The sequence below is a fragment of the Cyrtonyx montezumae genome, unplaced genomic scaffold (genome assembly GCF_038088225.1).
Source record: "Cyrtonyx montezumae isolate F1298 unplaced genomic scaffold, pur_monq_1.0 scaffold_2, whole genome shotgun sequence".
Lineage (NCBI taxonomy): Eukaryota > Metazoa > Chordata > Aves > Galliformes > Odontophoridae > Cyrtonyx > Cyrtonyx montezumae.
In genome coordinates this window covers 12,627,495-12,643,702 of record NW_027071936.1, presented here as the reverse complement: position 1 = coordinate 12,643,702, position 16,208 = coordinate 12,627,495, and the positions used below count along the sequence as shown (strand labels likewise).

The 16,208-nt window shown below is 42.1% G+C and overlaps 1 protein-coding gene across 4 annotated transcripts in view; it reads left to right on the top strand.

Annotated features, from left to right (window-relative positions):
* The first annotated feature begins 476 nt into the window (after nt 1-476).
* The window catches only part of LRBA (LPS responsive beige-like anchor protein), a 363,630-nt gene continuing 347,898 nt past the window's right edge, over nt 477-16,208 (top strand). For 3 of the 4 annotated variants that reach the window (XM_065736363.1, XM_065736364.1, XM_065736366.1), the window contains exons 1-2: nt 566-617; nt 872-1,198. In XM_065736363.1, coding sequence (XP_065592435.1) covers nt 983-1,198 — 216 coding nt within the window. In that variant the 5' untranslated portion in view covers nt 566-617; nt 872-982. Of the gene's footprint in view, nt 618-871; nt 1,199-16,208 lie in introns of all 4 variants that reach the window. The other variant, XM_065736365.1, reaches the window with a different exon arrangement.

Below are 16,208 nucleotides of genomic sequence, written 5' to 3'. Positions count from 1 at the left end.
GTAGGAAGCATAAATGCAAACACAATTTAAAGAGTTGTTCTTTTCAGCAGAAGACTCCAGGAAAAGGATTAAGCGTACTCCCCTCCTAGCAGAACCATTTTGCTTTTGTTTTATTGCTGTTTCTAGATGAGGTGAACGCAGGTCCAAGCCAACTGCCCCGGGACTAACTGAAGTAGACTGTGGCTCGGTTCTACGTGACAGACGCTCAAAAGGCAACAAGCTAAATCCCCGAGGCAGACGGGGGATCCTGTCACGTCCTGACAGCACCCTGGGCGCAGCCGCCATCGTGGCGCGCGCCGCCGCGCTCACCTGGCGCACCTGAGTGCACCTGGGCGTGCGCGCGCCCGCGGCTCCGGCCCCGCGCGCCTGCAGCCCGCCCCGCCCGCGCGCGGCCGCGCAGGCGCACGGCTCCTCGGCGCTCCGGGGGCTGAGCGCTGTCATGGCGGCAGAGAGCGGTAGCGTCGGCAGGAAAGCGATGGGGCAGATTGAGAGCGCGGCGTGAAACGGCGGCGGCCGGAACTTCGGCGGCCTTCCGGGGAGAAGCAGCGGGAGGTCCCCGCGGCCGTCCTCGCCCCGCCGGAGCCGGGCAGCCCGCGCCCCCCTCCGCGGGCGCAGCGGTGAGTGCGGAGTTGGTGCGCTGGGCGCACCTGTGCGCGCCGGCCGAGGGGCGGGGGAGGGCGGCAAGGGCGGGCGGGCGGGCGTCCTCCCCTTAAAAGTAAAAACCGAAAGCTCTCTTTGAGGGCGCTTCCGCGGGGAGAGGCGCGGCCGCCTCCGCAGATCGAGAAGGGTGAGGGGACCCCGAGCGCAAGAGTGGGGGGACTCGGAGTGCTATGCCCTCGGCGATCTCACCGACGTCTCGGTCGTCCTTCAGGCCGAGCTACCGCCGCTGACAGCCGCCTCCTGCGAGAAGAGCGCGGCCGGACTGCGTCCCCCGGCCCGTGCTGCGCCTTCCTCCCGCTCCGCCGCACGGAGGGCACCGGCCATGGCGAGCCACGGCAAACAAGTTGTGCAGCCAACAGGTGATGGTGGAGGAGGAGCGGGGGAAGAAGGAGACGCCGCCCAAGGGGGAAGCGTGCGGCAGCCTCTGAATCCGGGGGTCCCCATCCGAGGGATCAGGATGAAGTTTGCCGTGCTGGCAGGGCTGGTGGAGGTTGGTGAGGTGACAAACAGAGACATCGTGGATACGATATTCAATCTGGTAAGTCGGCCGCTGTTTCGGGTGTGAGTGACACAGTCTGTGCATGGAAGAGTCCCATGTACTTTGATGTTGTTTTTCTTTTGGCTTTTAATATCTGCGTTTTTATGAGAGGTGTATTGCAGTGTTTAGTCCTCCAACAGGTGTGCTCCATGAGGAAGTTAAATGTTCATCAGTAGCTTCAGCTGCCATTGATGTGCACGTTGTTGCCTTCAGTTACAGCAACTCCTCCCGGGCATTTTATGCCCCTGTCTGCTTTTGGTTGGCTTTGAATTCGGATGTTCTGTCGACTAGGAAGTGGGGAAGGAAGCTTACGTGTTTTACTTTGTTTATGGGGGGAAATAGGACTCGATCTCAGCGTTTTCACTTTGTAATGAATGACCAAGCCAGGTGCTATTCTGTGATGCAAGCAGTTTTAATGCTTAATAATAATTGAGCTAAAAGCTGGTGATGCATCTTGTAGAAAATACAGATAAAATACATACCACTAAACTCTTTGGGCCTCGTGTTAAGCTGTTAGGCTGGTTGTTAAAGACTCTTTACTGTAGGAGACCAAACATTAGGAGAAATTGTTCACACAGATGGCTCCACTCTTACCAGAATTCTCAAAAACCCTCTCTAAATCTGCACATTGTTCCTCCTCCTTGCTTTTAGGGAGCACCTTTGGCTTTAAAAAAGCGTGGCTTCTGACAAAACCAGGAAGTGAGACCATGCAATTGCGTAAAGTGTAGCAGAAGGAAGGTCAGTGAGGAAGACATACAGGTTTTTAAAAGCAGTTTGGTTTTCTGTTACATGATTAGTAGCATTTTGCAGTTTACATGTAAATATTTAGCAGCCGTTAAACCTGTGTGTGCTTTGTTGACTGTTTATAATATCTATGTTTTAGAATATTTCATATTGACAACTTTGGTTGAAAGTCACAATGCTGAGCAACTGCAGTACAGGCAAAAATGAACTGTAGGGCACTTGTTAGGGGGATGCTTCACATTGGAGGAAGTGATTTAAGTTGCTTAGAGTGCTCTAGACAGTTCTATTTAAGGAAACTCAGTGCTCAGATAGATACATAGGAGAATCTAAAGGAAATTATGGATAATAGTTAGATTTAGGACACTTGTCTGCAAAGGCAAGAATTATTCATGAGGATGTTTGATTTTTACTTTATCTAGCATACTCTTTTGAGAAGGTGTGCCTTTTGGAGGGAAGCGTATCTTTTACAGCAGTCAAAAGAGGTTGGGGAAAATAGTCAGAAGCGTAGAAGCTTCTTCATTCTGAGATTATTTACTGTTCTGTTTTGGACTAAAAATTAAGAGAGTCTGTTTTTAGTTTTGAAAGGATTGGTGAATTTCATCAGTAGAACGTGTTCTGCTGGGTCTTTTTCCAGTTAGAAGCTGGGAAGAGTTTCTGGCTCTGGAGATTCTTGGAACCGTCTTTTCACTTTGTCAGAGTGACACAACATCCCTGACCTCTCTGAGAAGGTTCCCCAAGTATTCCAGCACACCTGCCTCTGGTGTGGGAGGCTGAAATTCAAGCCTCTCCCCCCCTTCTTACTAACAAAGCAGAACTGATCAGTTGATACTTACTGCACAGCAACATATCATTTTATAACATTGTAATAAACTAGCCTTTAACTAACAGTTTTGGTTCTTTACTTGAATGAATTGTGTGAGAATGCTAACTTTTTTGTTCCAGTTTTTTTTTTTTTTTTTGGGGAGGAGGGAGTATTATAAGAAGAAGTACGTCCCTCAATTTTCCCGAGTCTCAGGAAAACCATTCAGCTCCTCATTTGGAGGGAGATAATCTCTTGGTATTGTGGGGTTTGATTGAAACTGGAATGCCAAAAACAAAAACACAAAGTAGCCAAAGAACTGAGTTTTTGATACAAAAAACATCCGTTTTCTGGAGTTCCTTACCCATTTATCTAGTAAAAACTTTAAACATTTTTGCTTTCTCAAACGTGAGTGCATCGTAGAAGATGAAAAGTTGAAGCATCCATGTCTCTGTGCAAAGTAATGCTTATCCATCTGGCATTGAGTTCTGCCTCTATTCGGTTATTAACGGTGATTTCCTTCTAAAAATCAAGCTGATCAGAAAATGAGCCACGTCAAGTGTCGGTTGGCAGCGGTGTACTTTTTTCCTGTGTACGTGTGCAGAAAAGATGCTTCTGTGAAAAAAGTGATTCTTGGCTATGGCTTTCATGTTTCCCAATAGCTTTTGAAGTGAACTTACTCATGTGGATGCAGGTTCAGTGGGTGGGTATGAAAATCATGCTGAGTTCTGTCATTGATAGTGGGGTTAAGCCCTAAATATCCACTCCTAGTAGTGAGTTTCTTTCACTTTGGTGACTCATAACTGCACTATCTCAGCAGTGGTAGCAGAAATCAGCTTGTTTGCTTCTTGTTCTTTGCAGGGAGGACTCTTAACAGTATCTGGGGGAATTTCTGATCGCAATAACACGATGTCTTCAGTCCAAACTGAAGGGAGGGTTGAGCAAATCTCTGTAGAAAGGTGTGACTACATGCTTACTCTTCATAACAAAACCACTCTGTCAGGTGAAACATTTTTTTTGGAAAGGAGGGTTAGTTGACCTAATTTTTTTTCTTTAAATACTTGAGCAGGCATGTTACTCTAAATTATGTTCTGTGGGCTTACTGCAGCACATGCAGGTTACGGTGAATTTGTTTTTGCCAGAGTTGAGAGAAGCCTAAGGTACCCTCTTGATGTTCATTATCTTAAGGATTTAAGAGATGGTCGTGCTTTACATGTGAAAGACTCAAAAGGTCAAGAGTTTGAAGTACACAGTAATTGAGTTGCTGCTTATTAAAGAAATTTAAGCTCCTGTTGTCCTGATTACTGGAGGAGGTAACTCATTTTGTCCAGCAATGTTGGATCTTGGAGCTGAGAGGCAGCTATAGCATTTTCCCTGTTTAGTGATGAAACAGAATGCTTTGTGAGCTTACTTCTGTCATGTATCGAAAATCTAGTTTCATTTTATTGTCTATGGGCATGTTACTCTTAGAAATTTTCCAACTTGACTGCTTTGTGTTGGTCATTGTTCTTGGAGAACCTAAATTTCCAGCCCATCTTAGATGGCACTTTTGTGTATTTCAGCACTTAAAACTGAGGAAAAAGATGCTGAGCTTCAGAAAGTCTCTTCCGTGATTAATTTTGGAAATATGTTCTTGTTCAAACAGTATTGTGTTATCTTTCTGAAAGACAGTAGGCTAAACATGGATATGTTACAGTCTTAAAATAGTAATGTGCATTTTGTAGTAAAGAGGGGATGACACTGCTGCTACTGAAGAATTTTTCAGAAAGAGTAATAAAAATAATTAATTGCTTGGCATAACTCCTTTTTACAAGTTCCGTGTTACTGCTGTCATAGAAGGTTTTTGGGATCTGAGAATTTCAAATTCAGAGATGTATTTTCTGAACCTGCTATGAGGGCCATACAGTCTGTGGCCTTCAGGGCTAAAATGTTTCATGGTTAAGAGTGTGGATGGAGCTTCTGCTCGGCTCCGTTCTCAGCAGGCTTCTGTTGTATCATATGTCCATGTCATGTCATTTCTAAGCCATGGCAAATTTCTACTTCCTTGTATAAGACTTAGGTCACTGCATATCCTTGTCTTGCAGGAGGTAAAAGGCTCACTGACAAGTGCTTCGTTCATAATGAGTGGGGCATGTGTGCAGTGGTTAACTGCTGTATTGAACTTGCAGAAGGAAATAGATATTCTGGCAAAATTCAACTGTGCTTCAAGCAGCTGGCTGTACAGTTATCTCCTTTTGGTGCCATGTCGATGCGTGATTCAATTTGAGGACTTCATGTCAGAGTTTGCTCAGGTCTCCAGTTGGCTAGCGTGTAGAGATATCAGATGTTTTAGGCTTTCTGCCCTCCTTTAAGGGAATGCCACACCTTGCTTTAAGCTATTTTTCAAAAGAAGCCTTAGTGCTTTTAATTGTTCTATTAACTAGAATATTGATTTTGCTATTTGATTTTAGATTTTTTTTCCCCCTCCTTAGGCTGCGTTGCAAAGGAGACTTGTACGATTTTGTCCCTTTTTTTTTTTTCCCTGAGGAGTGTGTGCTGTTGCTTCTGATTCTGTTTGTGGATTATGAGGCTCTCACCAAGATTCCCCTAGTAATAAAGTACAAATGGCAATTGTTTTTTCATCCAAAGATAATTAAGAAGTAACTGGATCTGAAGAGCCAAGAGTAAAACGATTTTAAAAAACGTATTTCTTTCACCTCTCTCGTTTCTGCCAGACTTAAGTAAAACCACAAGCAAAAATAAACTAGAAGTTTTTTCTTTCCAGCCTTATCAGTACTCTCCTTTTTTTTTTCTTTTCATTTTTTTTTCTTCTGGAGGAACTTTCCTCCTTGCCACCACATGTCTTCCTTTCAGGAACAAATCGTAGTTAAATGTTGGGACTAGCACTTACTTTCCTTCTGCTGATGTGCCTCCTGCTGTTTCTTCTAATTTTTCCATTGTTGTGCTTCCTGTACTGTAACCCCTGTTTATTGTAATTCATACTGAAAGCTAATTACTTCACCTGCTGATGCAGCAGGTTTCTAATCTGATATGAATGCTTCTGAAACACTAATCTAATGGATTTTATGAACTAAAATTCTCCTGTTTTCATCTTTGGTCACCAAGACTTACTGTGTGCTTCTTGTAGAGAAAAAAACAAAGTTAATTCTGGTAGAACTAAATGTATTACAGTAGTCAAAAATGCATCGTGAATGTCTTCATAACAGTACATTGTTTTGCCTACCTTGGTGCATGTTTTAAAAAGTGTTTGGGTTATTTTCTGTCTAAACAACAGTGTCGATGTATGATAGAAACCCAAGAGCTTCTAGAGCATTTCTTGGTGCATACAGTCTTTCCTAGTTTTCCCAAGTACACCTCTGGCTACAGTTATCCTAATTCAGTCACTTCTGTCTGTTTTACAGTGTAGATGATGAGGTAAATCTGTGGCTTTAGCTGGGTCAAGCTTCTAGTTTCTTCCTTCTTTTTACTGTAGTAAAATGGACAGTCAGCTGTCTTAGTAATCATACAATCACCAAGATTAGAAAAGACTTTTAAGGTCTTCCAGCCCAACTGTCCTCTGACCACTACAATTTCCTTACTAAATCATGTCTTGGTCTTGTTGGACTTCACCCCATTAACTTCACCCCAGTGATACAGCCTGGCCTTCTTACCCCCAGGCAAGTGGACGCTACGTCCCAACTTGATGTCATCTGCAAACTCATTGAGGGTGCAGTCATTCTTCTTGTCTAGGTCATCAATAAAGGTAATAAACTGTGTGTAGTTTTACATCTTGTCTGTATGTGTAAATGAGTGGATCTGTACTGCTTCCAAATAGGCATTTATAAAATAATTTTACTTCTTAAGGTACTTTCATAATGGGTGGCTCGTACCCATTTTGATGAATGAGTTTAGACTTGATTCTGAAGGCATCTAATTTGATGATCCAATAACAGTCAAGGATAATTTTAGTAGTTTTGGCTAAGTAGATGAGGATGAGAGATGTCTTTCACCAGACTTAACCCAGCTCAAGCTTATTGAGCCATGAGGATCACTTATCCTTCACTTGAGCATTACCAACTTCCATCTTAGTAAAATATATTCTGGGTATTTATGGGTATACTTAATATTGATCTGAGGTCATTTTTTGGGAGTGTGTGTTTTTGGGGAGTTTTGATGCACTTCGGAAATAACTTAGTAACTGTCAGTGAAAATGGAAGTATCATCCTGACTATTAAGCATAGGTATTTAAGGAACTTTTGTGGTTAATTGAGAAATGCATGGAATGTAGAGTGGGCTGATCACCTTAAGTCTCCATGTCTCTCATGACCAATCTGAAGTTTCAGACATCTATGAAAGCCTGTAAACTATGTGTAGTCTGAGTTTTCCACAAGTGTTCGCATCAGTAAGTTCAGTGCAAATGGAAGATAAAGCTAAGAAGGCAAAGCAGAACCTGGTGTTTATCAATTATTACTAAGACGTGATATATAAAAACTTTTAGCAGCTCTTTTTACAAGTGAGCCTGTTTAAAATGTGTTCGTAGCACGTTTTATTATTCCTCTCTAGAGGGTGATGCATCACTTTGGTGACAGGATTGTTCTAGTTGATATCTTGAAGAGCCCAGTACTCACTGTGTGGTTCCTTCTCTCTCTACGTAGTACTCCTATCCCATTTGTCAGGGAAGCTGGGCTAGATGGGCTGTTGGCCTGACCCAGTCGTGCAGATAGCGCGGTAAAGTAGTGGCCATATGGACTGGCTCAGGAACAGCATTTTCAGATTAAGGAGTAGGATGAAATCAGTCAAAAGCATCAGGGAAATAGGTGGATGGCGTGTCAAGGTTGCTGCTAAGGTTGGACAATGCAGAGAGAGATTAAAAATAGGTAATTATTCCTGTATTCTGAAAGAGATTATGAGAGGAATGAGTCTAAGTCTGCAGATTTGTTTAAAAAGCAGTTTTATGAAGAGGCTGCATTGGGCTAAAGCTAGGGGTTGAGGAAAACCAGGGAAGTTGCTGAGTTCTTTTAAGGCAGTGTTGGTATGTTATAATGTTTGGCACTGACTTTGGGTTAATCGAGTGTATGTTCACCTTTCTGAGAATCCGGTCTTCTGGATATCATCATGTGTGTTTAGCTGTCAAATTTGGTGGGAGATAAAGATGAGCCTTCTCTGTGGTTTCATTCGCTTTCTATTTCTTTTATGGGGGATGCTGTGGTCATTCTGAAATCCACGCGGTGTTTTGACTCTTCTTAGTAAACGAGTAACTAACTTTCAAGTGTCTTTACCCAGTCATGAAGTTCTTTCTGAAGCTTAAGGAGGAAACTTTGATCTATTGCATGGATTAAATAACCTCTGCAGCTTATTCATGAGATATGAAATAGCTGCATGCCACCTTCAGTGTTTCTGCTTATAAAATGCTTAAGAATCTTTTCTGTCAAATTCAGTCTTGCGTAAATTAAATTTATGCATATCTTTTTGAAGGACTTCTACTTATTTTAATTGGGTCAATCCAGAAGAAAGTTCTCGTTCATAATCACTAATTACTGTTAGCTAACTTTCTGCCATTCACGTGTCTTCCCCGGCCCCTTGAGGCCTTGCTGGCTTCTTCATAACGTTTTGCATGATGGATTTTTTTTTTGTATCAGCTTGCCCTAATTACTAATGTCCTAATTTAGGTTACATTTCTGCTTGAACTAATTTTGGCTTTTCCCATTATGATTTAGTGTAATACTAAGTCTGTTATAGCCAGCTCTAAAGCTGCCTTTTAATTTTTTTAATATTATTATTATTATTTTTATGTTTTCTTCTGGGGAAACCTTTAGACATTGTCCATCTGGGAGCTCTGGCTGTGTGCCAGACATCTGAGTGCTCTAACTAATTTGTGTAAAACAGGATACTATAGCCACCTGCTTTTTGAATACATAGTGTGGCTAGTGGAGACTGCAGTTTCCAGTACTCCGTGCTGCATATCTAGAGCAGATAGCAATCGAGAGCTGTCCTTGCTCAACTGCTGAAAATAAGGATTACTGCATGAGTGGCTGCCATTGCATGTTTTCTTTTGACACTGTAGTGCTGTACTCTTTATGCTGATGCTGGAAGCTCATTTGAATTTATGAAGAGCTTGCCTTTGTACAATGCTTCAGATTTCAAGGCTTCGCAAATAGAATCTAATTCATGGAGAACATAACCTGATGCTTTCCATTGCATCATAGTCCTCTTGTGATAACTGGGGATTTGGGAACAGCTATGTCCCAGGCATGATTTTCTGATTAATAGCTGTCTTGAGATGGTGTTGGAACAAGAATAGCTAGTGGGAATAGGTTGTGCTCTTTTGCCTTCTGTGAAGTCCTCTGCAAGTTTGCGCTGCTCGTCTCTTTATGGAAACCTGTGTATGAGAAGCTCTTTTGGTGTTTTTGTCTTCTGTGTACATTTAGCCTGAAAATTCCATTTGTGTTATGCAGTAAATTCAGATAATTTGGGTTACTTTTGATGTGACTGGAAGGCTGGATTTGAAATTTTTGTGGAAAAAAATCCTATGTTGATCCAGCTAAGAAAACAGTACTGCTACTATGAGACTACAGCGTTGTTTTTCCTTTGCAATTGAATATCATAACCAGGGTCGCGATTTGTAACTCATCTGATCTGTGGAAGTGCATTTTTGTCCCTCTTCCCCCTTGGTTTTTCTCTGCCATCAGTGGATGTTCTCCATGGTGTGGATGCAAGTTGTGGAAATAAGTGAATGGAATGAAGTCTCTTCTGTTTGCCCTGTGTAGGCCTTTAAATGTTAAGGTTTATTTTGGGCTAGCCCTTTAAAACAGTAACTCTAACAATGCAACTGTGACCTTTAACATAATCATTTTCTCTTCTGGGAATGCTGAAGGGCTGGAGGCACCAGTATGCAGCAGGTGAGACCGTCACTGCTGCTTGAGGGCACGTTCTTCTGTTAAAAAAAAAAAACAGCAAGGGAACAGGTTGTGTCTTCTAGTGGATTGTGAAATGTGTGATTATCTGAGCTAGGATAGTGAATGTTAGCTTAATAAACCTCTCACTAGTCGGTTTCTTTATCAACTTTGTGCAGGTTTGGATAGCTACTGCAATTTCTTTCCCAGATATGACTGGAATGGTGTTAGGGTTGAGCTGTCTGGTAGAATAAGGTGAACTCTGCTGACTCTGTGGCTTAATTCTAAGTTTTAGTAGTCTGTTATTAAAGTAGTCTTTCAGTAATGCTGATTGCACTTACTGGGGTTCAAACTGTGCGCCTAAGGACAGCTCTGTTTTATAGGATTATTAACAATTTGGAAGGACCCTGGAATCAAATATTCATTTAAAAAAGAATAAAAATCTTTATGCAGAATCATAGATGTAAGATGGAAAAAAACAAACACAAAGATATAGGGAAAGAATGGTTAAAGCCTTTTAAAAATATGTGAGTGGTACAGAATGGAAGGAGTAGGGGAGAATAGGAATCAAGTGACTAATGTTGGTTATGTTGTATGACTGTTAAATAAACAAATGGAAATTATCAGTGCAGTAAGCATCTGCCTCTTGCAGATTATTTTTGTTGGAAGTAAGCGTGCGATTTGTCTGTAGTTGTGATCTTAGCTCAAAAGAACTTAAAAGCTTTTCTATCGACTTCTAGGCAACTGATACGGATTATGAAGCTGAGTAACTGGCTGTGCTTTGAGACTTGTTTCAGAATAGCTAACGTGAGATGGGAGCTACGTGTGTTTAACGGGTAGTTTAACCTCTCACCAAGATGCTCTTCTTTGTCCTCCCTGTGCTTGCCCTTCTCTCAGCTTTCTGGGCTTCAGCTGCTCTCGCTCTGGGTCACAAAAGTGAGTTGCAAGCGTTTCCTGGGTTCAGGGCTGGGGAGACCTCTGTATGCTGCAGTTACTGTGGGTGAGCTGATTGGCAGTGTCCTTTCTGGGGATGCTTATTCCATGACTCATCTGAGAACTAGCAAGTAAGAACTCGTGTCCTTTCTTAAAGTCTTTGAAAGAGAAACGTATATTGAGCTCCGGGAAATGTGGCGACTTAGCAAAGTCTCACCCATGCAGGCAATGAAAGCTACTCTCAGTTCTTGCCTTAGCAGGAAGAGATTCAGATTGCTTTCTGACAGTAGTCCATAGCCATGGTGTTTTGAGAGACTTGTAAAGGAATATTTTCAGTGCCTCTTCGGAAAAGATCAGGCTCGTATGGAGAAAAAATGCCATGCCGATTAGTTTCTAGAGCACAGAAAGAAATAAGTCTCGTGGGGAAGGTGTTTGAATACGGTTCTGCTGTCATTTACGTGACTGGAAAGGCTTGGAGCTGGAAGTTGTGGATTTCTTGTCCACGTTTTGGGGCTTTAATCAATTTTTGTGACTTTCAGAATCCTGATTTCCTGCTGGGGGTTGAAGTATCATCGAGTAGAAAAATTGGTCTGGTGACTGATCTCATGAGTTGGTTTAGACATCTTTCAAAAAGATAGAATTTGAGTCTCCTCAGGCAAAAGATGACAGAAGCCTGGTTTTCTTGCTTTTAGATGTTGCCATCTTTTTACTGAACAGGGATGTCCCAGTTTCCAAGTGGGTTTTGTATTGGGAGTGTGCTTAATACTTCTATGTCCCATCTTGAGAGAACCTGTGAACAAGCTGAAAATACGTCTTAACTGCAAGTTAAAGTGCTACCCAGAAAAAAAAAAAGTGTGGAAATGCTTTTTTTTCCTTCCTTCTTTATGCGCATATATATGTATAAACTATATATATATATTTTTTCAAACCCTGTGGATATCTGTAATGAGGTATAGCTTAGGGTTTCCCTCAGGTAGTTTTAGTGTGGCAAATAGAGAAGCTTGGAGAGTTGGATGCGAAGTGGAAAATTAGTTCTCAAACTATTTTTATTATCTTTTTTTTCCTAAGAGCTTTTGCTCTTGTTCTCAGTTCTTTAAAGATGAATGTGTCTGTGGGGGGTTATTTAATTAGGTATTCCAAGAGTTGTTGGGATTTCTTTTCAATCTGGTCATAGGAATTGGGATAGAGGTAAAATATTAGGGGAGTAACTTAACTCTCCCTGGAGATATTATCTTAAAATAATCTCACAAATGAACACTGCAGTGTAATCGATTTGTCTTTGATGTAGTTCAACTCGATATCAACTATTTATTAACCGAGAATAACTCTGCAGAGAAGGACGAGGGGTTCTGGTAGATGAAAACCTTGATGTGAGCTAGCACTGTGAGTTTGCACCCCTGTAGGCTGACTGTATCCTGTGCTGCATCAAAAGACAGGTGGCAAGCAGGAAGAGAGGGGTGGTTGTCCTCCTCTTTACTCCTGTGTGGCCCCATCTGGAGTAATGTGCCCAAATCTGGGATTCCCAGCACGAGGAAGATGTAGAGCTGTCAGAGTGGGCCCAGAGAAAGACTACAGAAATGATCCAAGGGCTGGAGCACCTCTTCTCCAAAGAAAGATTGAGGGACTTGGCTATCAGGTCTCCCTGGAGCTGCCTTTTTGGCAGGCTCAACAGCCTCGGCTCTCTCAGCCTGTCTTCACAGGGGAGATGTTCCATCCCTGGGATCATTCTTGTGGCCCTCCTCTGGGTATGCTCCAGCAGGTCCACGTCTCTCCTATACTGACAGCACCACGTCTGGACGTAGTACTCTAGGTGAGGTCTCACAGTGCAGAGTAGAGGGGCAGGCTCGCCTCCTACAGCTGGGCACACTTCTTTTGAAGCAGTACAGGCTGCGGTTGGCTTTCTGGCCTGTGAAGTCACATTGCTGGCTCATGTCCAGCTTCCCATCCACCAGTATCCTCAAGCCGGTTTTGGCAGGGCTGTGTTCCTTTCATCCCCCAGCTTGTACTGATAGTGGGGCTGCTGTGACCCAGGTGCAGGACCTTGCTCTTGGATTAATTGAACCTCATGAGGTTCACCCGGACCCACTGCTTGTGCCTGTCTAGGTGTCTGGATGACATCCTGTCCCTTTAGTGTGTCAGCTGCAGCACGTAGGTTGGTGTTATCCACAAACTTGCTGAGGATGCACTCAGTTCCACCACTGATGTCACTGGTGAAGGTGTTGAAGACCACTTGTCCCGGTACTGACCTCTGAGGAACACCACTTGTCAGTGATCTGTATCTGGGTATTGGGCCATTGACCACCACACTCTGGGTATGATCTTGAAACTGGTTGCTTGCCCATTGAAAAGTGCTCTCATCAAGTCTGTATCTCTAATTGGGAGAGAAGGGTGTCGTTGGGAGCTATGTCAAAGGCTTTACTGAAGTTCATTCAGGTAGGTGTCAGCAGCTCTTCCTTTGTCCATTGATGCAGTTATGCTTTCATAGAAGGCCTTAAGGTTGGCCAGGCAGGGCTTGGCCTTGGGAAGTCATGCTAGTTGTCCCATATCACCTCTCTGCCTTCTATGTGCCTTAGTGTAGCTTCTAGGAAGATGTTTTCCATGATCTTCCCTGGCACAGAGATGAGGCTATTTCCCTCATTTGTCCTTTCTACTCTTCTTAAAAATGGGTGTGACGCTTCATTTTTTCCATTCACCAGGGATTTTTTTTTATTGCTTAAATGACTTCTCTAGTGAATATGGAAGTTGGGAGAGAGAAAACTGCTATTTTAATTTACTAATCCTGTAAATGTAGCAGAGCCTCTTAAAAGCCAAGCTGGGCTTTTTGCATCCATCAGTTATCATGCGGTTTCTGCAGGGTGACTCAGAGTCCTGCTTTGGCACCAAGCAGGCAGTTGTGTCTGATGAGGCACAGGTTGACTTGAATTCAGGTTTCCCAGGAAGAGGATGAAGGTCCATATTTTTCTATGAGAATATAAGGATGCATAGAGTAGCAAAAGACTAGAAACCTACTACTCTGTAAAGGGGCTGAATGCTTCCAAGGCAGACATGTAGAAGACTGGGGAGAACTGGTAGAAATGAAAGAAGGGGTGGTACTTGATTCTACAGCGCCGTGTAGATGGTGCAAAATGAAAGCGCCCCAAGGCACCTTCCAACACAGTTGCTGCTGTTAGAAGTGACCTTTCCTTCTGGGCTGCATCTTCTATGCTGTTTCATCAAGAGATGCTTCACAATTGGTCCTTGGTTCTAATGACAGTGGTATTTGTCATCAGAATCACTTTGGGTTATTCTTAAACCTCCATCCTATAGCAAAGTGTTCACAGGGATGCTGTGAACAAAGATGGACCTCTGGCTAGCAGCAACTGGAATGATGTCCACAGTATCTTAAGCAAGTAAACCCAGGGATAGAGAATAGGAAATAGAAAGCTGTTATAGGACCATGTGTTGATCCTTTACTCAAGTAGCCGTAGACATAAAATCATCTGTAAAGTGGACTTTTTTCTTAATTAATGGGGCCACCATAGGGATCAGTGCGCTATAACCTGTAGTCTATCGCATTTGTTCTTAATAACAATGTAGAGTCAGTGTTTGTTCACAATAAAAAGTGTGAACTTAAAGTTTTACCACTAGATAATTATTTAGCAGAAAGCAGAAAGCTTTGCCAGTTTTCTTTCCACTATGAACTTGTCCATATGCAAGTCCATGGTATTTTGTTTTAATGACATGGGTCAAAATCTTCAGGTTTGAGCTTGATAGTGATGAATAGTGAGTATGATTCAATAAGGAATCGTTGGGAATTTCAGGGTTTTACAGCAGAGCTAAGAAATACAGCAGCACAACTATTTCTCTTAAGAATGAGAGATTTTATACATTATTAGATGTTTTCCATTTAAACGCATCTTCCATGAGTTCTTGAAGCTGTATTCTTGCAGCCACTGTAAGATAGGTGTAGGTTCAGCTGTTCCAACAAACTTTCTTTAAGAGACTGATTCCTGCTGCAGTCAAAGCAGCAGCAGATACGTGTGTTCTGTTGGCTGGAATCAGGTGCCCAGGAAATAAAGTTGGGAGGTAGGGAAGCCCACTGTGACTTCCCTCCTTGCTTTTAATTTGGCATGAAATTTAGAGTTGAGACTTTTTTGTTCTGATACTAGAGAGTCTGAAACTCTCATTATGCTTCTGTAGCCCCAGTGGCACTTAATGGGTTCCAATTCTGGCTTAAATTTTATCCCAGTGTCTTTTTTTTTTTTTCCAAAATGTTTAGTTTTATTGTTTCTGTGACCTAATAGTAGTCTATGCCTTCTGTTGCTGTCTTCGTTTTGTACTGCTTTCTGCAGAATGTTTTGTATGTTATTAAGTGACTTCCAAATAATAATACAAAAAAACAAAACCCAACTTCGCTCAGGCATGTAGGGTGCACTTTGTTAGAAATAGGGATCTTTTCTCCTCACTGTATGTGCAGAGATGGTGGCTCCCAGCTGCATTATTTGAAATATTTAATGAATGTTGCGTGATCTTTGGCTTTCATTTTTGGTTTTTGAAGCTTGAGAGAAGGAACTGGTCAACCTTCTTTGGAAACAACATTCCCTTTCTGGAAACAGATGAAAGTGTGGTGTTGGTTATGCATTATGTGCATTCTTATTATGGAAATCAGTTTCTTTTTTTTTCAGTGTGCTTAGTAGAGGACCACTCAGAAAACTTGTCTTTCTGAATTCCACTCAAACATATAGTAATATAAAAATTCTTCTAATGAGAATTATGATGATGAATACATAATGGCAGTCTTGGTAATTTTAAGGAAGATAAACTGCTGTGCTGATACTTTTCTTGGTTTGGTGGCTGATTGCTGGCTTAAGGCTGTAGTTATGCTTGCAACTCAGAACGTGGCTCTGAATGAATAGCCACACAACTAGAATGGAAAATACAGTGCCAACAGCATTATGTCTTTCTTGTATGTCTTGCTTACAAGGAATGCTCTTTGATTATACTGCAAAGCCTGTTCCAAGAATAGGGTTGCTGCTAGCAGACAGACACAAGGTTGAATTTAGACCCTTCCTATGAAGGGCTCATTTTTTTCTTGTCTTCTGTCAGCATATTTGGCAGAATATTTGAAGTAAAGTACAATGAGTAGGTTGTGGCACTGCAGGGGCTCTTTCAGGTAGTGGGCTTTCCCGTTTTTTTCCTTTATTTTTTCTTCTTTTTCCTGAGATTGCCTTGAAACCACAAAAGACTCATTTTTAAGCTAATTTATTTCAGAATGCAGTCAGGATACAATCTCAGGATACAACTGAGACTCATTCTTAGTGTAGTTCAAGGAGGTCATCTGTCTCCACGTGCTAATCTCCTCACATTTTAACAGAGTGGGATGACTTATTGATATTTGATAATTGGATAATCCATGAGTATATTCCAGGATTCTAGTAATTTACTGGTTGCTGTTAGCTAAAATAGTGGAACTTCAAGTATTATGTTTTTGATAGAGGCGTAGTTTGTGCTGTTTCAAAATGTATTGTCTACTTTAGGGGGGATAGAACATATGGCAGAAGTATAAACTTGTTTAAAAGAAACTAATGAATGAAAATATGAAATGAGAAAATTAGAAGAATTAAAATCTTGAAACTAAAGCAGTGCTATCAAACTAGGAATTGCGTATCAAGTGAGCTAACAA